The sequence below is a fragment of the Gracilinanus agilis genome, chromosome 2 (genome assembly GCF_016433145.1).
Source record: "Gracilinanus agilis isolate LMUSP501 chromosome 2, AgileGrace, whole genome shotgun sequence".
In the NCBI taxonomy this organism is placed as follows: domain Eukaryota; kingdom Metazoa; phylum Chordata; class Mammalia; order Didelphimorphia; family Didelphidae; genus Gracilinanus; species Gracilinanus agilis.
The window spans coordinates 650,677,137-650,701,548 of NC_058131.1; the positions used below are offsets into that span (position 1 = coordinate 650,677,137).

Consider the following 24,412-nt stretch of genomic DNA (forward strand, 5'->3'; position numbering starts at 1 on the left):
TCCAGGAGTGGGAAGCAAAGAGGGTAGGGAGAGAAAATGAATCCTGTAACAATGAAAAAAATTAAAAATAAATAAAATTAAAAAAAAATAAACATAGTTCCCTGGACTTTTAATAGAGAGGACCATCACTTGCTTTAGACTTAACACAGTTCAAACAAGTTTAACCATATTCTACAGAATGCCCTTTGAAACCTGAATTGCAGAAATGGGAATTATATTTGCTAAGAAGATAATTCATTGTAAATAAGTCACTGTTTAGAATCTCACATGTTATAAAGCAACAGTTCTTTAAATTAATTATACTGTTGTTCAGTTATTTCTGTCATATCCAACTCTTTGTCATCCCATTTGGTGTTTTCTTGGCAAAGATACTGGAACGATTTGCCATCTCCTTCTCCAGCTTATTTTATAGATGAGGAAACTGAGGCAAACAAGATCAAGTGACTTGCCCAAAGTCACCCAGTTAGTAAGAATCTAAGGGCATATTTGAATCCAGGTCTTCCTGATTCTAGATCTAGTGCTCTATCTATTGTGCTGCCACAGTGATTAAAAAAAAAAAGGAAGAACCTCAGTCAATTGAATAGATGAAATAAATGTGACTAATAAATAAAAACATTTAGAGGCTCGGTGTTTTTGGAAAACCTGAGAACAAAAACCATAGAAGAAGTGGTTTTAATTTACCTTTTTAATTCAACAGAAACTTCTGGGGAAAGAACAATTTAGTGGAAAAGGGGTTGAGACAAGCATTTTATACTTTGTACCATAATAAAGTCCAGATGGATAAAAGATATGAACATAAAAAGCCAAAATACAAGGTTAAAACTGCTACAGTTATGAGAACTGAAATAACTGGTAACAAGCTTTGTGTACAGCCTATTTATTGCAAAAGAGAAAACAGGCCCTCTGAAATCACAGCCATTCTTTTAGATAGTTTTGTTTAATGATTTTTTGAGATTCTCCTTTGTAAAGGGATCAGGACATACTGGTTGGAATGCTTTTGCTCTGTCAAAACCAAATGTAGCAATAGTAAAAAAAAAAAAAAGAAAATTTGAAGATAGTTAAAAATAAGTGTTTGAATTGTACTAACCAGTTTCAAAACACAAATGGCTCCTAAACCAAAAAGATCATGAGTTGATAAAATCATTACTAATAATTAACCTATTCAAACAATCTAGAACTTCAAAGTTATCTATGAACATTGAACTCTGGGTATTTACAGTACCTTATTAAAGTGATGGGCTTGGGGGAGGGGGAGCCATTTAATGGTGATTAAATTGACTTAAGTATTAAAGACGGAAATGAGACAGCAAATTTTTTTGTTATGTCATTCTGTTGTCACTGAGAAAGAATGTTGTGTCATTCAACTGACAGTGGGAAAGAATGTTGGAAATTAATTATAGCATGATATTTAAAACCATCTGCTTGCCATGTGTTTCTTTCTTTTTTTTTTTTTTTTAACCTCTTCTTTCCATCTTATAATCAATTCTATATATTGATACTGAAGCAAAAGAGCGGTATGGGCTAGACAATGGGAGTTAAGTGACTTGCCCAGGGTCACACAGCTAGGAAGTCTCAGACCAGATTTGTACCCAGGACCTTCCATCTCTGGATCTGGCTCTCTATCCACTGAGCCACCCAGCTGCCCCTTGCCATATTTTTTTTTAATGAATTTTACAACACTTACATTTCCTGTATCTCTTTTTCTCCTCCCAGAAAACCATCCTAAATAACAAAACAAAAAGAAGAAACAGTTCAGCAAAATTCACCAACATATCAAAAAATAAAAGTCTGGTATTATCTGTAAGTGCTCCATTCTCATAATCTATTATTTCTGCACAGAAAGATGGAAGGAAACATTTTTTTTCCTCCTTTGGGTCATGCTGGGTTATAATTTTGTAGAATGCAATTTCAGTTGATTTATTGTTCTTCTTGCTGCCTACATTGTTTTAGTAATCGTGTAAGTTCTTTCCCCGGATCTGCTTACTTCCTTTTGCATCCTTTTACAGAATCTGTACAATGCATCTCTATAATTCTTCACAGTAATTGTATCTTTCAATGCCATATTATTCCATTCTGATTAGTCATTCCCCAGTCAGGCCATCTACTTTGCTTCCAGTTTTTGTTTTGTTGCTACTAAAAAATACTACTATAAATATTCGAGGGGATAGAACATGTCTTTCTGTATCATTCTGTAGGAGAATCAAATGTTAGAACGAAAAGGGATCAAACTGTCCAGTGCAAACTGTTCATTTTATACATAGCCCTAGTCTGATATTGTTAAAGAACTTGAGATTCTGGAAAGGAAGGCCACCTAGTTCAGGGAGAAATTCTGATTCTCTGGGGAAATTGGTTTATTCCTGGACTGACGCTGCCAAATTCTGACCCTTCCACACCAAAGGAGAAATAGGACAGAAACCAGGCAAGAAGACTGAGAGACCCTGCCCCATGGAGGGGGCACGATGGGAAAAGTTCTGATGAGGCAAAGCTGGAAGATGGGAAAACAGAAGCCACAAAGAGCCACTACTGTGGACATGAGACAAACTGCAGTAAGGGGCTGCCAGGCTCTATTGTAAGGCGAGTCTGAGTGAACCCTATTTTTTGCTGGATGTGTAGTCTCTATACTTAATATATGTAGTATTACACAGAATGCATTTTAAAGCTTTAAGCTATTAAATAACTTTTACTATTTGATAGTAGCAGCAGCTATTATTAAATAGAGATTGCAACTATTAAAGCTTAAAATGCTTTACACTTGGGAGTGTTTGTACACATACCTGTACTTGTATCCATTAGAATGGAAACTCCTTTAGAGTAGAAATTGTTTCATTCTTTGCCTTTGTATCTCCAGCAATCAATCAATAAACATTTATTAAATGACTATTATGACAGCCTCTGTGCTAAGTGTTGGGGATACCAAAGGAGAAAAAGGCAGCTACAGACCTTGGGCTGACAGCCTATTGGGGGAGAATACAAGCAAACAAATATATATAAAACCAGCTACATATAAGATAAATGGGAACTAATTGACACAGAGAAGGCTCTAGAATTAGAAAGGGCTGGGGGTGGTGGTGGTGCAGTTTGGTGGTTCAGTGGATAGAATACCAGTTCTGGAGATCAGAGATCCTGGGTTCAAAATCTGACCTTAGACATTTCCTAGCTGTGTGACTCTGAGCAAGTCACTTAACCCCAATTGCCTAGCACTTACTGCTCTTCTACATTAGAACCAATAAGTAGTATTGAGTCTAAGATAGAAGGTAAGGTGTTTTTTTTAAAGGGGGGTAGGGAAGGTTTCCTGTAGAAGATAGGGATTTAGATGGGAAGTAGAAGAAGCCAGAAAGGTCAATAGGCAAAATGAAGGAGGGAGAGAGAGCATTCCAGGCACAGGGGGACAGCCAGGAAAATTCCTAGAGCCAAAAGATAGGAGTGTTTTATTTTTGGAACAGCCAGGAGACCAGTGCCATTGGATCCAAGATTAAATAATAGGGAGTAAGACTGGAAAGGTAGGAAACCTGGGGTAGTTATGAAGGACAAACAGGATTTTGTGTTTGATCCTGAAGGAGACAGGTAGCTGCTAGAATTTATTGAGTAGTGAAGTTACATAGTTGGACACTCACTTCAGGAAAATCACTTTGGTGATTGTCTTCTGAAATTACCCCCTTGTCATTTTTTTAACCTTCCATCTTAGAATGAATACTGTGTATTTGTTCCAAGGCAGACGAGCGATAAGGGCTAGGCAATGGGGGTTAAGTGACTTGCCCAGGTTCACACAGCTAGGAAGTATCTGAGGTCAGATTTGATCCCAGGACCTCCTGTCTCTAAGCCTGACTCTCAATCCACTGGACTACCCAGATACCCCTTAATCATTTCTTTTAGTACAATAGTATTCCATCACAATGATATGCCACAACTTGTTCAGCCATCCCCTAATTTTGAACATGCCCTTGATTTCCAATTCTTTGCCACCACAAAAAGAGCTGCTACAAAAATTTATGTGTGTATGTATATGTGTATATATACAAGTCCTTTTCCTTTTTCTTTGATTTCTTTGGGAAACAGACCTCGTAGTGTTATTGCTGAGTCAAAGGGAGAGGCACAGTTTTATAGCCCTGGGGGCATAGTTCCAAACTTGTTCAGAATGACTGGGCCAGTTCAATAGTCTACCAATAATAGATCATTAATGTAATTGCCCTGACGTCTGCTAGTATTTCTCATTTCTAATAGGAGTAAGTAGTATCTCAGAGTTGTTTTAATTTACCTTTCTCTAATCAATAATGATTTAGAGCAGTGATGAGCAAACTTTTTAAAGAGGGGGCCAAAGGAAAGGAAATGCTCATCTGTTGGTCTGTTTCTAAGGCAACTGTTTCGAAGTTTCATTGCATTGTATCCTACTCATTGTATTCGTCAGATTAGGATATTAGTTATTTCACTCAGTATCAGTTCATGTAGATCTTTGATCCAGTAATACCACTACTAGGTCTGTATTCCAAAGAGATTTTTAAAAATGAGAAAGGACATGTTAGAACAAAAATATTTATAGCTATTCTTTTTGTGGTGGCAAAGAATTGGAAACTAAAGGGTATCCCTCAATTGGGGAATGGCTGACTAAATTATGATAGATAATACTGATGGAATACTGTTTGCTGTAAGGAATGATAAACAGGATTATTTCAGGAAGAGCTGGAAAGATCTACATGAACTGATACTGAGTGAAATAAGTAGAACCAGGAAAATATTGTACAAAGTAACAGCAATATTATGGAACAATCGAATGTGATAAATTTTGCTACTAACAGCAATATAATGATCCAGGACAATTCTAAGGGGCTTATGAAAAAGAATGCTATCCACCTCCAAAGAAAGAACTGTTGGAGTAGGAATGCAGATGAAAGCACATAATTTATCATTTGTTTATTTGGGTATATATTTTGTGGTTTTGATTTTATAAGATTGTCCACTTACAGAAATGAACAATATGCAAATATATTTTGTGTGATAATACATTTATAAACCAGATTGAATTGCTTGCCAACTGGTGGGGGGAAGAAAGGAGGGAGACAATTTGGATCATATAACTTCAGAAAACTTATGTGGAAATTTGTCACTAAAAAAAAAAAAAAAAAAAAGAATCAATGGGAATAACCTCCAGGAAATAGAAGATTTAGCATTACAGATTTGGCAAATACTTTCTTCTTCTCAATAGCAGTCCATCCAGTTCATATTTGCATGACATTTACTGTTTAGCCCCAGAGACAGCTCTATACTCCTGCTGTTAGTCACAATGTGACTGGATCTAAACGGCCTTTCTCTATCTCAGAAATCACCCTGGCCCAACATGTCCACCACATCATGTTTATTGGGAAGCATTTGGTAAAGGACACTATCTCAGTTAGTAGGTCATTTGAGGCACAGAGACTTAGAAATAAATCACTATCTAAGCTAGAGATTATCTCTATGAACTTTCTAGAAGTTCAACTTTCTGTATTTTCCTGATGAGAAAAAAAAAAGTCCCAGGGCTTTGGGGCATCTTTCAGCTTTTGGCACCAGTAATTAGTTTAATTATATATTAGAACTTTCTTGACATGGTTGCTCTTTTACTTAGGGAAGCTTTAACCCTTCTTTCTCCAATCCTTTGCAAGTTTCTGAGGCAGTAGAGTACCTGCTCCATAGGGGACTTGGCCATCCCAGATCTTAAGCCTCCATGAACCTAAGGTACAATACCTTTTCTTCAGGGGACTCAGAGGTGGGGAGCTGAATGCTTGTACACTGGTGGTTATTTTCCTGGGTATGCTCAGTCTTCACAGGATTCCAGAGGGTGGTTGTATCTATTAACTAGTCATTCCTCACCCTAAGGAAGATGAATTCCTAGATCTTGTTCCCCTTCTCCCCATGCTTCAGAGACAATGTCTGCTAGTTACTTTCAATTTTGTTGATGTGTATTGTTTTTTGCTATATATGTTTATAGATTATTGCCCCTTTGTGAGGGATCTCATAACAAAGTTAGACAGTTAAACAAAACTAGTAATATAGTGTCCTTATGTATAAAACAAGGGGGTTGAACTAGGTAATGCCTAAGATCCCTTTCAAATCAATTTCCCTTTAGTCTCTCTGTAACATACATCCTGGGAGAGGCAAAGAGAAGCTTTTGGTCTTTGGGATGCATTGGTGGCGAACATCAGGAAAGAATGTCAGTTTGTCCTGATTCAAGGTCTTCTAAAGATGACATGCTTAGGTATTTTTATGTGGGAATCTACCTACTAAAAGAGTTGAGAGATAGTGCAGTCACTGGGAATGCATCCCTTTTGTGACATAATTCCCATGAAATTATACACTCATATATAGAACACCTGAACTGAGCAGAAAAGAATGTTTTAGTTGGACTAGAATGGGATGGGAGGGGCCTGTGGAAACCCAATGCTTGAATTGGGAGACAGATTTGAATATAGATCTCTCCTACCACAACTCACTAATCTTGTAATGAGAGCAATAGGATCTTCTGTCCTCTCTCAAGACAATTCTCAAGAATTGTTCCCCATTGCCTTTAAGATCAAATATAAATTCCTCAGTTTGGTCATTCAAGCTTTTCAAAGTCTTTTCTTAGCTTGACAGTTTCCTTTCATGTTACTCCCTTCCTTTCTCTCTATAGTTTAGAAAAAATGGCCTCTTTGCTATTCTTTACATATGATCTATTTCCTCTCTCTGGGAGTGAGTACTGGCATTCCTCTGTACTTTGAATGTCTTCCTATTCACTTTTGCCTCTTGGAAGCCCCGAGATTCTTTAAGTCTAACAAACACCATCCAGTTTGCAAGGACTTTCCTGATCCCTTCAGCTGCAAGTCTTTCCACTACCTAACTCCTAGCAGAAAGACTCTTGTGGCTGAAGTAATGGTGAACCTATGGCATATGTGCCAAAGACTTTCCTGATCCCTTCAGCTGCAAGTCTTTCCACTACCCAACTCTTAGCAGAAAGACTCTTGTGGCTGAAGTAATGGTGAACCTATGGCATATGTGCCAAAGAGGGCAGGCAGAGTGCTCTCTGTGAGCATGTGCACTGCCATCCCCCCCAATCCACCCCCAGAGTTCATTACTGGAAAGGCAGAGGGACTTGGGTGGAACTGTTCTCCTCCCCTTCTCCACTATCTGATGACATTTTTTCACACCCCCTGCCCCTCTGCCTATGTCCAATGGAAGCATACAGGGGGTGAGGTGGGCAGCTCATGGGTAGCAAAGCTGGAGGGGAACTGAGCACTTGGGCTACTCTGCTCCCTTCCTCTACACCCACCCCTCCAACCAGCAGCCCAGCGGAAGCACTTCCTTCCTCCACTCAATAGAGGGAAAATATTTCTTATCCCATATTTTGAGTGTTACCTAATGTGGTTCTTTCTCAATGTGGTTCTTTCTTCACTGTCATCCAGGATTTAGGATGAAAGAAATGCTCTCTGCCTACCACTTTGAGAGCTGATGATCCTATCCCAAGCAGTTCCACATTCCCTAGTGCAGTCACATGGCTATCTCTTGGGATTGTATAAACATCCTCCCAGGTTAAAGATTAAATACCTTGTGACTTTAGATCAAGAGACTCTACCCCCACCCATCAGTTTCTTGTAGAGAGTGAGCTGTGTGGTTCATCAGCTATAGGCTTGAAGGAAAGGAAGAAAGAAGAGGAATTGTGATTCATAATAGAAGCCTGTACACAAACAAGGAATCATGTTGGAAGAATTCTGCAATTCTACCTTCTGGGTAAGCACTTCATATTTTTAGTGCTGTTGAAGACCCTCAGGACAGGTGGTTAATTAACCCAAGACGGTCCTCAGAAGAACTAGAGAAGGTAGCCTTTTGTTTGGTGTGGAGATTGTTCCTTGGAGTCAAAGCAATGAATCTCCAAAATGTTACAGATGGAATGAAGATAGTTAACTGGAAAATCCTCTAACACCCATTTATTTTAGCATGGATTACTTTACTAGCTTGGAATCATAGATTCTTGATAGGTACCTTAGAGGTCATTGAGTTTAATGAGATTTTGATAAGAATAGGAACTGGCTTTTGGGAAGTAAAGAGAGGGAATTTTATTTTAGACATGTTCAGATTGGAGGGTAAGTGACACTGTCCAAGTAGAAAGATTCAGTTATTAGTTGAAGGAGTGGGACTGGGACACTAGAGGAAAGACAGGAGTGGAGAGCTAGATTTTGGAAAAACTATATCAAGATGATGATCATTGAGCTATGAAAGACAGTGAATTCTCCTGGGAAGAAAGAGTAGAGAGAAAGGAACAGAGAAGGTGAGATCAAAATCTTGGATTTTAAAGGGCACAAGGAGGGAGAGCACATAGAAAGGTCAAAGAATTAGGAAATAAACTAGAATAATATAGAAGTGGGGAAATTTTAAGGAGAGGTTGTTTGTTACTGTTATCAAAAGCTACAGGCAGTTCTGGAATGATTGTGACTAACAGCAAGGAGTATAGAGCTATCCCTAGGGCTAAACGCCTTTTCTCAGGTGTTTTATTTTTGATTCAAGTAAGCAGATAGCCTGACTACTTGTTTAGAAGTCAGTGAAAAGAAAAAGAGAAATAGAAGGATACTTTGATGGGCTAGCAGTCAAATTCAATAATTTTTCAGAAAGAGGTCATCTGTATGTTTAAAGACTGAGAGGAGGGAGCCAGTAGACCGGATGATATGGAAACCATTAGAGATAGGGGATAATTGATAATTGATAAAGGAGGCTGAAGGACTATGGGGTCAAAAGGCACAGAAGGAGAGATTAACTTTTGAAAGGAGGAGGGATAGTTCTAGGAAGATAGAATGGTAATGGAGATAGGTATTCATAGATTGGTTATTGGTATTATTGGTTATATTGATCATATCTCAGTGTTGAGAGGGAAAGGCGATTGAATTAAAATTTTACGGTTGGAAAAGTAATTTTGAAATAGATATCATGACGAGTGTGCTAGGGAATCAGTAAGATATGAATAAAAATGATTTAAAAGCACTTGTTTATCATTCTTCCTTTCTTTCCTCAAAACTTTTGGTAAGCTTAGTAGCTGATAATGGCCTAACTATAGTCCATTTATTCCTAAAGGATTTTCTTCTTAGTTACTCCATTTAGGTCCCAACTAGCCTTTTAAAAATTCTGGATTTGATATTTATTTGAAAAGAAGATCCATAATAAATAAATAATCCTAATTCAGGCATAAGAGGGAAAGATAGTGCTAATCTTTTTTTTTTTTTTAACATTACTTCTATCTTATCAATACTAAGTATAGAGGAATACATTTTTGGACATGGTCACTGTGGGGATTCAATTTATCTGACTGTGTTTATTTGTTACAAAGGTTTTCCTTCCCCTCTTCTCCCCCACCCCCTTTTAATTATTTGAGAGAAGGTGGAAGTTAGGGAAAGATAAGATGAGCAATAGTGATGTCACTAGAAGTAAGTTCACCAAGACTTAAAAAACTTAAGTCCTTTGAAGTTTTTCTTCACAATGTTTTTGTCCATGTATAAACTCCTTTCCTCGTTCTATTCATTTCACTCTGTATTCTCTTATACTACCCAGAATTCCCTGAAATCATCTCTTTCATAATTTCTTATTATATTCATATTACCATAATTGGTTCAACCATTTCTCAACTGTCTAAGAAGCAACTTAAGGCACTCTCTTTTATTCAAGTTCTTTTCTTTTCACTCTCCTGTTATAACCTTCCCTTCCAGAATTAGGAAGTTTATTTTCCTTGAAAGTGTTTCCTCTCTGTTATTATCTTCTCTCTTGCTCTTTATTAAACTGAACCCATCCCCAATTTTTTTTCTTCTTGCATTTGATATATTTCTACACCAAACTGTGTTTTGTCTCTTCAACCCTCTTTTATCCATTTCAGGGAGGTGTAAGATTAATCTGATGCCCACTACACCTCCATGTTTGTATACTCTTCTCAGGGACCCCACTTAGGAGAAATAACACATTTGACTCCTTTCTTTCTCCTTTCTACACTAGTATGTTCTTCCTTTTATCTCTTTTCCCTTCCCTCCTTCAAAGCTTCAGAACAGAACCAATTCACCCCCAGGATCTCTATTTTTCTTTTACAATTTCTTCTATACCCTTTGAAGACACAAAGGTTTTGAAGGGATATTTGTTTCCTTCTTCTTTTATTAGAATATTAGCATTAGCTTGCCTTTCTAAGGTAAGCTTATCTGTCTTGTTGTTTTTTGTTTTTTTTAAATTTCAAAGTTCCTACTCAGCTCTGGTCTTTTCATCAGAAATGTCTGAAAGTTCTCTATTCCATTAAAGATCTTTTTTTTTCCCTCTGAAGGATCATACTCAGATTTTTAAAGTTATTTTTGGCTACAAGATTATATCTGTTGTCTTTTGGAATATTGTATTCCAAGATTTTTTTCTCTTCTAGAAGTTTCTAGACCTTGGGCAATCCTTGGTATTTGAATTCCCTCCTGGATGTTTGTGGTATTTTCTCTTTTTTTCTTTTCTTTTCTTTTTTAAAAAATCCCTACCTTCTGTTTTAGAAACAATACTATTGTAATGGTTCCAAGGCAGAAGAGCAGTAAGGGCTAGGCAATAGGGGTTAAGTAACTTGTCTAGGATCACACAGCTAGAAGAGTCTGAGGCCAGTTTTGAAGCTAGGACCTCCCATCTTTAGACCTGACTCTCAATCCACTGAGCCATCTGTGGGAGCTCTGGATTTTGGCTGAGATCTTTCTGGATCTTTTCCTTTGGGGATTCCTTTCAAGAGATAATTGGTGGGGGGCATCTGGGTATCTCAGTGGATTGAAAGCCAACCCTAGAGAACCAAGGTCCTAGGTTCAAATCTGGCCTCAGACACTTCCCAGCTGTGTGACCCTGGGCAAGTCACTTGACCCTCATTGTCTACCCTTACCATTCTTCTGCCTTGGAGCCAATACACAGTATTGGCTCCAAGACAGAAGGTAAGGATTTAAAAAAAAAGAGAGAGAGAGATAATTGGTGGATTCTTTCTATCTTTTCCCTCTGGCTCTAGTAAGTGTGGGCAGTTTTCATTCATGATTTCTTGAAATATATTGTCCAGGCCTTTTTTTTCCTTTTACCATGGTTTTCAGGAGTCTGTTGATTCTTAAATTATTTCTTCTTTGACCTTTCCCCAGGTCCGATGTTTTTGGTATGAAATAGCTTATGTTTTCTTCTATTTTCCAGCTTTTTAAATTTTGTTTTAATATTTCTTGCTATCTTATAGAGTTATTGATTTCTGTGTGTTCTATTCTAGTTTTCTAGTAGTTTTTTTTTGGGGGGGGAATAAAGTTTAGTAAGCTACATATTGTCTTATAAGCTATCTATTCTATTTCCATTCCCCACTCCCCAGATTTTTTTTCATTTTTTAATCTCTTACTTAATCTCTTCTAGATAGGATAATAATAACAGCAAAGCACTTTATAAATATTATCTCATCTGATCCTCATAACAATCCTTGGAAATAAGTATTTTCCCATTTTTATTATCCCCATTTTTGTAGATGAGGGAACTGGGTCAATCAGAGGTTAACTGACTGCCCAGAGGCAAACATCTAATAAGTATCTGAGATGAAATTTTAACCTAGGTTTTCTTGAATCCAGGTCCAGGACTTTATCCACTGTGCTACCCCCTCCTTTTAATCTCTGCTTACAGTTGTCATGAAGTTATATTGATAATAATTATCACATTGCTTTTTGATTTACTCATCTCTGTAGATTTTGTTCTTGAATTGGGTCTTTCTACCAGGGCCTGGCTCTGTCCCTCCTTGGACTTCTGCATGTGGTCATCAGCCCTGCTGGGTTCCTTGAATTCTTGTGTTGACTTCTCCCTCCTGGGCTAGTAATTTTTGAGGCTCAGAAAACTTGCTCTTCGGGGTTTTCTCTGATACCCTGGGACAGAATGTTAGGGATCTCAGAGCCCCTGGGCCTCAGCTGCCCTGGTCTGAACACTACAGTATTGAGCTGGTGGAGTTTCCCAATGGTTACTGATTGCTACCATGCACAGAGGCTCCCAAAGTACTCGCCCTTGGGGTTTCTGGACACTCTAGTTTCTCTATGGAGCTCTTCTGCTCTTGTTGCCTTGGGTCACAGAAGTTATCAGGATGTATATGTCCCATCTATGACTCTCACTATGCTTGAGGGGCTCCTTCTCTTCTTTTGACTAGCTTTTTGTGGAGCTCTGTAATAACTCACCCAAACTCAGGCATCTTAAGAGAATCCTGATAACCTTGGATCCAGTAAGGCAAGTACCTGCATTGGAGAGGCATCCATAGATCTTCGTGCTGTTATCAAGACCAAGCTAAGAGGAGGCAAGGGGCTGACAGAGGAGGGGTAGTATTCCAATTGCAGGTTTCCCTAGGAGTTGTTACTTTTCCATTGGTGCCTTTGGGAGGTAGCTATGATTTTGTGAGGCAAGAAAAGAAAAAAAGATGGAAAATTATTATTGCCTATTTATTTTCCTGTGAGTTGCCTTATGCTGCCTTGATTAAATACTTTGATATTTGGTTTGTGGTTTCTGCAAAGTCTATGAAGAAATAAAGATTAGAATGGGGGCTTAAGCCACATTTTCATAATGATCATTACCTAAAATAGGAAAGTTCCTTTTAATCTAACTAGAAAGGAAATGAACACAGTTGAAAGAGCTTACAACACTTTAATACTAAAATTCCTTCTCTTACTCTTATATGGATACACACCAGTTTGTGTCCAAGAATTAGAACAGAAAAAGGAGGCAAGTATTAGAGTTAAATTTTGCCTTAGATACACAAGGAGGAAATCTCTGAAATAAGTATTCCTTTCCACCATGTCATCTTTCTCACTTTCTAGAGTTACTTACTCATTTCTCTGCTTTGAGGTTCTAGTCTTCAGTACATAATTCAACTATTTTTTTCTTATTTGATAAATAAAGTCTATGCAAAACAAAAATGATACCCCATTTTTAGGAACCTGAATTATGCCCAGCTCTTTAAGCTGTACAATAAGAAAATCATGACAAACCTAAAAACCAGAATTCTATTTTATCCTACATCTCTTCTCCTCTGAGTTTGACCCACAAGTAGAGCTCTAGGGTATCATTCAAACTGTAATTAGAAAGGGTAGGGCCTTTGTCCATAGAACTGCCTGGGGTAAAGGAGAAGAGTTTTGTCTTGCTAGGATGATTGGTACATAGGGTTGGAGAACATTGATGTTCACTTGGGAGTGAGTTAACCTTCAAGTGGAGGGAGGACAGGCCTGTCTAGTGAAAAAATTTAAAAACTGTTTTGTGAAACAGACATGCCTAATCTTGATTCTCTCTCCTTTTTCCTAGAATGATTCATTCCTGGACCGTCCAGATGCTGACCTTCCTCTGTGCTTTGAGCAAACTGTTCTGGTCTGGATACCTCTGGGCTTCCTTTGGTTTTTCACTCCTTGGCATTTGTTCCATATATATAAATCCAGAACCAAAAAGTCATCTTTAACCAAGCTCTACCTCACAAAGCAGGTATGGTGCCCTTTTCGCTTTCACACCCTTTATCCTAGGTCCATAGCAAAGAAGTTCAAGAAAAGAAATAAAGAAGCAACCAAGCTGCCCTCTCCTGCTTCATTACTCTGGATGGGACTTTAACTTCCCCATTTTACATCTGAGTCAAAAGCTGGTACACCCTCGAACTGACTCACCTCCTTCATACTCCACTTGTCCCGAACCTCATTGTCAATGAAAATGATCTTTAATCTGCTCATAAAATAAGAGGGAGAGATTTTATGCTGTTGGTCTCTGGTGCAATCAGACACCATTAATCACAATTGGAAATGGCTGATCAGTGAATCTGGTAAAAACTGTTTGTTTGTTTTTTAAAGAGAGAGAAATAGGTTCATTTCTAGCAAGTGCTTCTGATGAATGGGAATTATATATTTTTACTGGCATGGAAGATGATGGGGAGATGGATCCACATTTCAAACCCATTTGTGTTCTCTAAAGTTCTATATTAAATTCCAACATTTCCTGTTCCCTAATAAAAACAAATGACATTTCTAGTAGACTTAGAAGTTTACAAAATGTTTTAAATATGTTATCTTACCTGATTCTCAGAATAGCCTTATTAGGGTCCAAGACTTATACTGAGGCACTATTATAATACCTATTTTACAGATGAGGAAACAAATACTCAAGTGGCTTAAGTAACTTGCCCAGAGTCATACAGTTAGTTATTACATAAATGAGGTGAAATTTGAATTCAGGTCTTCCAGAACCAAAGTCTAGTTCTCATCTGTCTATGTCTTTGATAATATCAGACTAGAGCCATGGTGGCAAACCTATGGCACATGTCCAGAGGAAGGCACTCAGAGTCCTCTCTCTGGAAATGCATACTGTCCGTCCCATGCAGAATTCATTACTAGAAATTCAGAGAGATGTGGGGCTGGGCTGCTCCCCTCCCCCTCTGCTGAGGACATTTCTCACATCACCTGCCCTTCTAAAAGGTTCACCATTACTGGTCTAGAGTGTGGGTGTCCAGGCTTTGTAAAAAGAGGTACTGCTTGTTAAAAGGGAATGAGATTATCTTGGAGATCTATCAAGTAAGCCTGTGGATTATAGTAATAGCATATTAATAAGTAGACAAATATCCAAAATGGGGCAACCAGGATGGTGAAGGGTCTTGAGATAATGCCAGAAGGAACAATAATAACAAAACTCCTCAGAAACCAAGGAAAATCAAACAACTAATTGGATCAGTGGATAGAGAGCCAGGCCTGGAGACAGGAGGTCCAGGGTTCAAATTTAACCTCAGATACTGCCTAGCTGTGGCACTGGGCACTTACCCCCATTGCCTAGCCCTTACTGTTCTTCTTTATGGGAATCTATACCTAGCATTGATTCTAAGACAGAAGGTAACAGTTTTTTTTTTAATCCAAGAAAAACATGTAAATATGAAAAAACAACAAATGAAAGAGGATCAGTAGAAAGAATTCGAGCGTATTTATCCTAGAGAAGGGAAGATTTTTGGAAACATGATAAATGCTGTCAAGAATCTGAAAAACTGTCATAGAAGGAAGAATGAGACTTCTTGGCCCCAGAGGGCAGAATTGGGATCAATGAGAAGAGGTTACAGAAAGGCAGATTAAGCTTCCTAACAAGTAGAAGAGGAATGAAGCTCAGCTTCAGGACCCCATCCAAGCCCTTCAGGCTAAGGAAGGATGATATCTGATTGGGTTTGTTACAAAGGGGATCTTTTTTCAAGTATTATAGTTTAGAGGATATGGCACCTCTTTCCATCCAGCTATCTAATTCTGTAATCATCCGTTTTTGTATGTTTAAGCATGTCCTCAAGAGGCTTGTCAAGCCCTCCTCTGGGTATTACTTTTTCCATTTCATCACCCAACAGGTACTCAGCGTGGCTTCTTTCTCCATTGATCCAGATGGCAATAACTTCATAGCTTATATAATTTTCCTAAATTTCTCTGACAAAAAAATGTCCATCATCTAATAACCAACATTCTGGTGGCATAGGCCTTTCTGAACTTAGATTGGCTGGGAACTCTTCAGATAACAGTTTCCTATATCATTGTCAAATCTACCCCCAAATTGATAGACTTTTAAAATTGTTCAAGGGCTCAGGAGATAGTCAGGCCTGGAGTCTGGAGATACTGGGCTCAAATCTGGTCTCAGTCACTTCCTAGATGTGAACCTGGACAAGTCACTTAACTTCAGTTACCTGCCTTTAGAACCAATAATTAGTATCAATTTTAAGACGGAAGGTAAAAAAAAAAAAGTTGTTCAAACACCAAAGACAAAGGAAAAAAGTAGACAAAAACCAAGTAGAATATACTGTCTTTTCTATATAACTAGAAACCACTTTGCTTTAATTTTAGTCCCACTCTTAGCTACAGCTCAAGTCATCAAAAATTATCTATAAAATAATTATTTAATACTAAACAAATAAAATATTAAATATTGATTAAATACAAATATTTTATACTGTTGAATAATATTTAATATTGGATATTTAGTTATTATATTTATATTCCTCTGATATTTTAAAAAGCAACTCTTTTATAATAGTCCTGTGATTAATTAGTTAATTGGTTAATTAATTAATAAGTAAGTATTATTGGTACAGATGAAGAAATTGAAGTTCTGAGAATTTAAAACATTTTGCCTATGTTTACATAACCAAGATGTGTCTTAGGTGGGGTCAAACTCGGGTGTACTGACTCCAGATCTCTACCCATTTCCCCTCCTACCTATGTGAATTATGCATGTCATCCTCTGCCTTTTTCCCGTCATCCTGCATAATCTGTTGCCTGAGATAGGTTGTTCTTTAGGAGAATGGAAGTGGTCTGAAGCATTTATAGATTTTATAATCAGAAGGTGAAAAGCCATAGAACCCTGGGGGAATCTCTTCATGGACAGCAGCAAGTGTGATTAAAAATCTAAAACTTAGAAAGTCTAGAACACAGAAACTCATGGGCAGATCCATAGACTTTTTCTCCATTGTCCAGGGAGTAAGTATGGTGGCTTGCCTGTAGCCTGGAATCTCCATCACAATGTTGATATATCTGGACTCCTATCAGTCCCTTCTGTGCTGAGCAAAGATAGATCTGGATTTACAGTGGAAAAGCAGGAGCCCTGGAATAAGAGAACCCTGACAGTTGTCACAAACAGTGTGACCTGGAAAAAGTCCCTCAATTCTCTGGACCCGAGTTTCCTCATTTGAAAAAAGAGGAGTTTGCATTCAATGGCCTCTGAGGTTCTTTCTAGCCCTAGATCCTTGCCCTTTCTGATGGCATCCACTGATGTTTCCCATATTCTTATCATGGAGAAACATACGTAGCTGACACTCATTCATAAGAGCATAGCTTGAGAGATGGAAGGGACCTTAGAGACCATCTTGAAAATCCACCCCAATTTAGACCTGAGGGAACGGAGATCCAAATAAGTTGTGACTCGCCCAAGATCTCACAGACTGGCATTTGTAGCCTGGTTGGAATATTCATTCTACTACACTGTGCTCCAAACAAGGAATCCTAAGATTAACTTCAAATATTGGAGTTCAAAAGGGCATTAACAGAGTCTTGGCACTAAGTTAAATTGGAAATCTCTTTTTGTTTCACGAGGTCAGTGTTGTTTATATAATTGTTTTCTTGAATTCCTGACTTGTGGAGATCCGCAAGGAACTGATTCCCTGTTTTGCCTTTTGGATTATGACATTTCCAAACTGCTGGTCTCTCTATTTGGATCATTGATTCAGAGGTGATGGTGACCTTCAGTACTACTTAGTTCAACTCCCTCAATTTACAGAAGTAAATGATGAACAGATGTTTACTGAGGTATAGATGACAGACAGGTCACTTGCCTCTGTCTCCTGTTTGCACATTACCTGTAGTGGCCTCTCCCTTTTGCTTCAGATGGATGACCATTGGCTAGTCTCATCTCTTCACTACCAGAAACATTACTATTATATTCTGCTTTGCTAAACCCAATTACTCTATAGAAATTGCAGCCTACTCTATGGAAAGCTTCCGACTCTAGGCTCTAGTCCTTTTCCAGATAGGACCAGGGGAACAGTATAGAGATGAACTTTTGGAATATTTTAATGTTCTTCTTGTTATAATAACTATTGCTACTCACTTTGGCATTTTTAATGGCTTCCCATTCACTTCAAGGTGAATACCCGTTCCACCATTTCAGAGGACAGTCCATCCACGTTTTCTCATATTGTATGACTTGTCTATGTCCCTCAATAAATCTTCCATACAGAATCTAACCTACACAATGAATGCTTTCTTCTCATTTTTTTAAACATTTTTTAGATTCCATTTCAGCTCTTGATCTATTCATGTATTATCCCTTGATCTTACTCCATGATGGACCTGCCTCTATTTCCAATTATACTTTTCCTTGATTTCATCTTTTTACCAATTCTCCCATGAAAATAATCACTGGTAATATATTGCAGTTACTTATAGTCATCTCACTGTTAGTCTTTGGGGCAATCATAATATTGATTTGTGGGGAGGATATATTTTCAGGTGCTGACCAGTGAATTCTTTCTGTTTTCATTTTGCCGTCTTGTTCTTGGCAGTTTTCTTTTCCTTGGAATATTATATCCAGGTCAGGTTTTTTTGTTTGTTTGTTTTTGTTTTTGGCAGGAGTCTTAGTTTTGAGGGAGTTTGAAAATTCTTAAATCACTCCTGTTTTGACCCATTTTCCAGGTCACTTGTTTTGTTTCAGTATTCATCATTGTCTTATTGAATCATTCAGTTGTTTGATCTATTTATTTCTCAGGAAATCTACCACTTGGGTCATATTTCCCATCTTTTACTCTAAGTTATTCATTTTCCTTAAGAGCTCTAATTTCATTTTTAAAAATCTCTTGCTTCACTTTTTCATCCATTTTGGGCGTCCCTGAGTATGTCATAGACTGCTTGTATTTGTTGTGAATTAGAGTAATAGCTTACGTTTTCACGATGCTTTAAGGTTTAGAAATCACTATACAAATATCGTCTCATTTTATCCTCACAAGAATCCTGGGAAGTAGGTACTATTATAATCTCCACTTTGCAGATGAAGAAACTGAGACAGTCAGAGGTTAAGTGACTTGCCCAGGGTCATACAGCTAGTAAATATATTTGGCTGGATTTGAACTCAGGGCATCTTGATTCCAGGTCTACTGCTTTGTCTTTCCACTGTACCACCTAACTGCCTCATATGGAGTTATTCTCTTTCCAGATTTACCCCACTGTGGAATTCTTTTAACTCCATAGTATTTCTTCACTGTATAAGGAGATTTCTTCTGTTTTGTTATGTATCCAGCCTTAGTTTCTTAGACTGGGATATTACATTTGGGTCAGGTTCTGCTATCTCTTGAATCGGGTGGTCTTGTCCCCTCTGCAGACTAGATGTTGCTGACACTGCCCTGCTTCTGATCTGGATGGGATGGCTGGGTCTATGTTCTCTCCCCGTGACAGAAGACTGGGACCAGGTCCTCCCCTCTTGCTTAATCCCTGGTTTCTGCCAATATATCCTGGTGGCTCAACCTGAATATTGATCTTAGCCCCACATGCATCTTGTTCTCTCTCAACAATCATCACCCAAGAACTGTCTTTATACTCATTCTAATGAGACCCAATAATATTGGTGATCACATTAGCTTCAGACTCCCTGGAAGGTGCCTCATCCTTTTGGCAGCACATTCTCCACACTAGTAAACACTGGGTACATAGGTCTCTCCCCGGTTTATGTTTCTCTTGATAAAGATAATTAGAAAAAAAAAAGATCGAAGTTCTCTCTGTGTTTGCATCTCTAAACAAATTTTATGTCACTTTAACCTACATGTGATGAGTTTGTCCTACACGTGTGTGGGAGACACTGTGGCAGAGAGAATTTAAGGCTCTTTGTTTAATAAAATGTTACAGAAGATTGCCCATTTCCTTCCCAGATTTTCATCAAGGGTACTGTTGATGTGATATGTAAATCATGAAAATTTTATGGAGATGAAAAAGTAAACATGAATCTGTGATTACTGATTATCATAGATTAAGAGCTAGAAAAAACCTCAGAGGATTGTTTAGTCCTACCTCTTCATTTTATAGATGAGAGTATCGAGACCCAGCAAAGTTAAGTGACTTGCCCAAGGTGACGTAGGGAGTAAGCAGCAGAGCCAAAATTTGAAGCCTGATGTTCTGCCTCCCAATTCAGAACGTTTGCCCCTCTCATTATTGTTTTAGGGAGCAAGGAAGGGGAGGGAGTACTGTTCATTCTTTGGAAATCATCCCTTCTTTGGAATTACTTAAAAATTGCCTTCAACCAGATATCTCTAACTGCTTTTAAAACTATTGCTTCATACATGTATTTCTATATGCATGTAGTTAGATCTAGTGGCTTTTCCTAACACCAGCTTCTTAAATGCCATTTCTACTTCCTCAAATATATTGTTTACTGAAGTATTAAAGTTTAGAGATGATAGTTCCAAGTCATTGATAATGAAATAGATAATGAAAATAATTATAGAAAAACTAAAAAACCTACTTTTTTTTGAGGAGGGGATCTAGTTTTCCTTTGATTTTTATCTGTAGGTGTTCTTAGCATGATCTGAGTCTCAAGGTAAGCTTTTCCTCTTCATTGTTTTTCATTGTATTGTGAAGTGGCACTGCTAGTCATTTTTAGCTACCATTCTTGGTATGACTTCGCAAAAGCATTTGTATTCCGAATCGGTATTTTCTTTGGTTACCATGTCTTTATGGTTAGTGAAAAAAAGTAAGTGTTTAATGCTTGGCTTGTCTTCATGTTCTTTTGGCTTTTTAACTTTGGCAATGCCTTTATCTTCTCATTTAAACTATTTTTTAAACAGTGATAATTAGAAGCATTGCCATTGTCTTTCAGAGTCAACTGCTTTTTAAAGTAGGACAGATTAAAGCTGTTGTAATTGCCCAAAATCCTTTTTTCATCATTAGCTTTCTAATTTGGTGTTGATTTTAACCTTTACTAGAAGGGAACTTCTAGTCCAACACCCTGATGTGACATAAGAGGAAGTTGAGGTCGAGAGATGTTACTTGACTTGTAGACTGACTACAAAAATACAGATTCGTGATCTTTCTTGTATACCAAACATCCATGTGGGTACTATCGCTACCAGTAGAAATAATATCTCATAGTATTTTATGTTTAGAAATTTCTTTTATTACAGCAAATAACTTGGGTAAAGATTATTGTTGCTTTTTTTATAGATGAGAAATCTGAGACTTGTGGAAATGAAAGTACTTGTTCATGGTCTTTTAACTAGTAAATGGCAGAACAGGGATTCAAACTGCATTTCAATATATAGGTACTTTCTTATTTGACATAGTACAAATTTCACAAATACTATTAAAACATTTTTAGAAGGATAGAATTCAAAGAGAAACGCCCCTAGACAAATTGACTAGATTTTTCGTTGGAAAAATAACTGGCCTTGAAGTCTTAAGAGCTGAGTTCAAATCTTGACTCTGGTGCTGGTAACTTGAGTGACCAGCCAATGAATGAATGAGTGAAAAGCATTTATTTCCAAGCATTTTGCTAGGGGGTAAGGATGCAAATATAAATGTGAGATGGTTCCCCCTAAAGGAGTTTTCATTTTAATGGGATAGAGAACAAGAGGAATGATGGCTAGGGCAGGGAGTTAATTTCCATGTACATCAATTTCCTCATCCGTCAAATGAGGGGGTTAAATTTATGGGTAGACTTGGGCACTTCAAAATGGGGCTATTTAGTGAGAGAATTGAGTGGGAATATTTCCCTTACTCAGGTCAATCTAAATTGAAGCCCCATTATGTAATAGGATGATGATAAATTATCCTGTTAGGATAATGATAAATAAGCCTATTGGGGTTCCTTCCCTAGTCTAATCATTTACCAAACATTTACTAAGAGTCCATTAGGCACGCGATGTTGAGACAGATGAAGAAAGAACTGGTTTCAAAGTGTGGGGCAGGACTGAACCTATGGTTGAGGCCAAGGGCCAAAAGTACAGATACTAGAGAGATACGAGGTGTAGAGAGCCAAGTCTAGCCATTCTAAGGGTTGTCCACTGCATTAAAGATTAGTCAGAATGTCATGAGTAAGGGAAATATTCCCACAAAATGCAATGATTAACAAAACTCTAAGACATCGCTAAACAATCAAAGCTTCCAATCAATTTAACTTTTGAAAATGATTTTTCTAACTTGAATTTCGCCCTTGGGGCAATCTCAGGTTTAAGGTAAATATTCATTTAAAACCATAGCTCAAGAACCTTTACTTTTTAGTATTTTTCCATCTATCCAGAGGATATGTTATTTCAATACAAAACATATCTAATCAAATAGACTAGCAAATAAAATGACTAAAAAAAAATCTTCCCATGCCATGTGCCACACAAAAATACTCCCTACAGGTTTCCATTCCACTAGTGGAAGAGTACACCCAAAGAAAACATGTGGGACTAGAGATTCTACATGGAGTGTGCTTTCGTAAGGAACAAGTGTGAACAGGGAGAGGCAGTTAGATGATACTCAGTGGATAGAAAACCAGGCCTGGAGCCAGAAGATCCAAGGTTCAAATTTGACCTCAGACACTTCCTAGATGAATGACCTTGGTCAAGTCATTTAACTCCCATTGCCTGGCTCTTCCCACTCTTCTGCCTTGGAGCCAATACACAGTATTAATTCTAAGATGGAAAATAAGAATTTTTTAAAAACTGTGGACAGGGAATTTATGAGAAGATGCACATATTAGGAAACTATGGGGCCAGGACCCATGGATGGATAGAGCAACTTGCACCTGTTGAGCTGCAGAGCTGTTAATGTTCTCTAATGATAATGGGTTGTTCTATGCTAGACATCTGTCTCTGGTCTCTGCTGGGCATTGAATTGACTGCAGGGAGATCTTTGCTAGTCTCAGAGGTATTTGGGCTTCTCTATGCTGCCAGCTTCTAGGCTTCATGTCTTCAAGGCCACTTAATAGCTGTCTGGACTTGCTAAGAGGTAGTGACTAGAAAGCCTCTCTCTAATAAAGGACAACCGATAGCTCTTTAGTCATAGGCTATGAACCACAACACATAGATTTGTTCTCCTTTAAAAAAATCTAGACAGAATCCCCCAAGACTATGATGAAGCCCATCCTTGGTCCTCTGACTCCAAATCCATCACTCTTTCCATTGTATTCCACATAATGTCTCTCCCTGTTATGCCAGGGAGCTATCTGTGACATCTATGTGTTCAGTAGACTAAAGTCATCCAGAGCTTCAGTGAACGTTTTTATAACCCTCTCAGCCTTTTCTTTTGATCCTTCCACACACATTTCTTGTATTTCCCTGGAGTCTAGGATAGATTTCAGAACATTTTGTCCTGTGTGAACTGACCAGGCACATGAAGACAGCACTGGACACTGATGGGAATGAAATCTGTACTGTGGAGAAAATAGGGATCTCAGACTGTAAGGAAGGTCTGGGATCCTCTTTGTTGTAGGGGGGCCAGTCCCTCTAATAAATAGTTATTGGCTCAGAGTGCCGCCTCAGTTATTTTATTGAGGATTAGACAAAATTCTGGCATTACAGCACAATGTTTTCAGGCCAATGTTTGTCTGTTGACAAATAATAGAACTGGAACCTGATCACTCTTACCTCAGGAACAGGCAGGTTTCAAAACAAATTTCCCTACTGAGGACATGAGTAAACATGATTCCCAATGTTCCTTCCTTTCCCTTTTAAATATTGATAGCTAGGAAAGAGAATATTTTCTTACAGAATACATGGAATCTGGAGTAACAGGAACAGTGGATTTTTAGAACTCAAGAGCAGGAATTTATATTTAGTCTTATTAAACTTTGTTAGCACATTCCTATTTTGTCCAAATATTTTGGATCTGCATCTCTTACTTCCTCTAGGACTTGGCATCATTAACTCAAAGCATGATGCCAAGGACTAGGAATATAAAGACAAAACCCTCTAAAAAATCATCTGACCTTAACGAGAAGCAGCATGGCTCAGAGTTTTCAGAAAAGTTGGAACTGAATCCTAGCTCTGCTGCTTACTATTTGTGTGACCAAGGGCAAATAAATTTCTGATCCTCAATTTTGTCCTCTGTAAAATAAAGGAAATGGAAAAGAAATTATTTCTGGGATTGTCTCTAGCTTTAAATCTATAATTTCTTGATTTTTTGAAGCTATTGGAGGGATACAACAGGTACACAGATAAGTAAATGCAAGATAGTTTGAAGAGGAAGAGAGGCCAAATGACTAGGGGAAGGGGTAGCTAGGTCACTTAGTGGATAGAGAGCCAGGCCTGGAGGTTAGAGGTTTTAGGTTCAAATCTGACCTCAGACACTTGGTGGTATGACCCTGGACAAGTTACTTAATCCCCATTGCCTAGCTCTTCCACTATTTTGCCTTGGAACCAATAAATACTGATTCTAAATTGGAAGGTGAGGATTTTTAAAAAATATCCAAGGGAATCTTAAGAGTCTCTCAGTGAAAGTAGTACTGGAATTGAGCCAGCACCTGGATTAGAAGTAAAAGATTCTAAGGGGGAAAGGGAGAATGATGGGAAGATTCATAGACAAGAGATAAAATGCTGAGTTCAGGGAACAAGTAGGGCAACTTTACTGAAATATAGAGTTTGTGAAGGGGAGCAATGTGAAACATGTCTGGAAATGTATGATAGAGCCAGGAGATGAAGGGCGATGAAGGGCTTTAAGTTTGCATTTTATCCTTGAGTCAATAGGAAGCCACTAAAAATTCTTGAGGCATTCCCTTTTGCCTGAACTTTCATTCTTGAGCTCCTTACAATCTAGCATCTACCCTACTGTTCTACTAGAACAGCCCTCTGGAGGGTAATCCTAGCTATCAAATGTAATAGTATTTTTCTCAGTCCTCATTCCGTCTGATTCTTCTACTACATTTGATACCTTGGCTGCTGCTTCTCCTCCTCCTCCTCCTC

The 24,412-nt window shown here is 38.0% G+C and overlaps 1 protein-coding gene across 1 annotated transcript in view; it reads left to right on the top strand.

Annotated features, from left to right (window-relative positions):
* Positions 1-7,704: 7,704 nt before the first annotated feature.
* ABCC2 (ATP binding cassette subfamily C member 2) overlaps positions 7,705-24,412 on the top strand; it is a 78,012-nt gene continuing 61,304 nt past the window's right edge. The window contains exons 1-2 of the mRNA XM_044665759.1: positions 7,705-7,737; positions 13,291-13,464. Of these exons, the coding sequence (XP_044521694.1) occupies positions 7,705-7,737; positions 13,291-13,464 (207 nt within the window). The remainder of the gene's footprint in view (positions 7,738-13,290; positions 13,465-24,412) is intronic.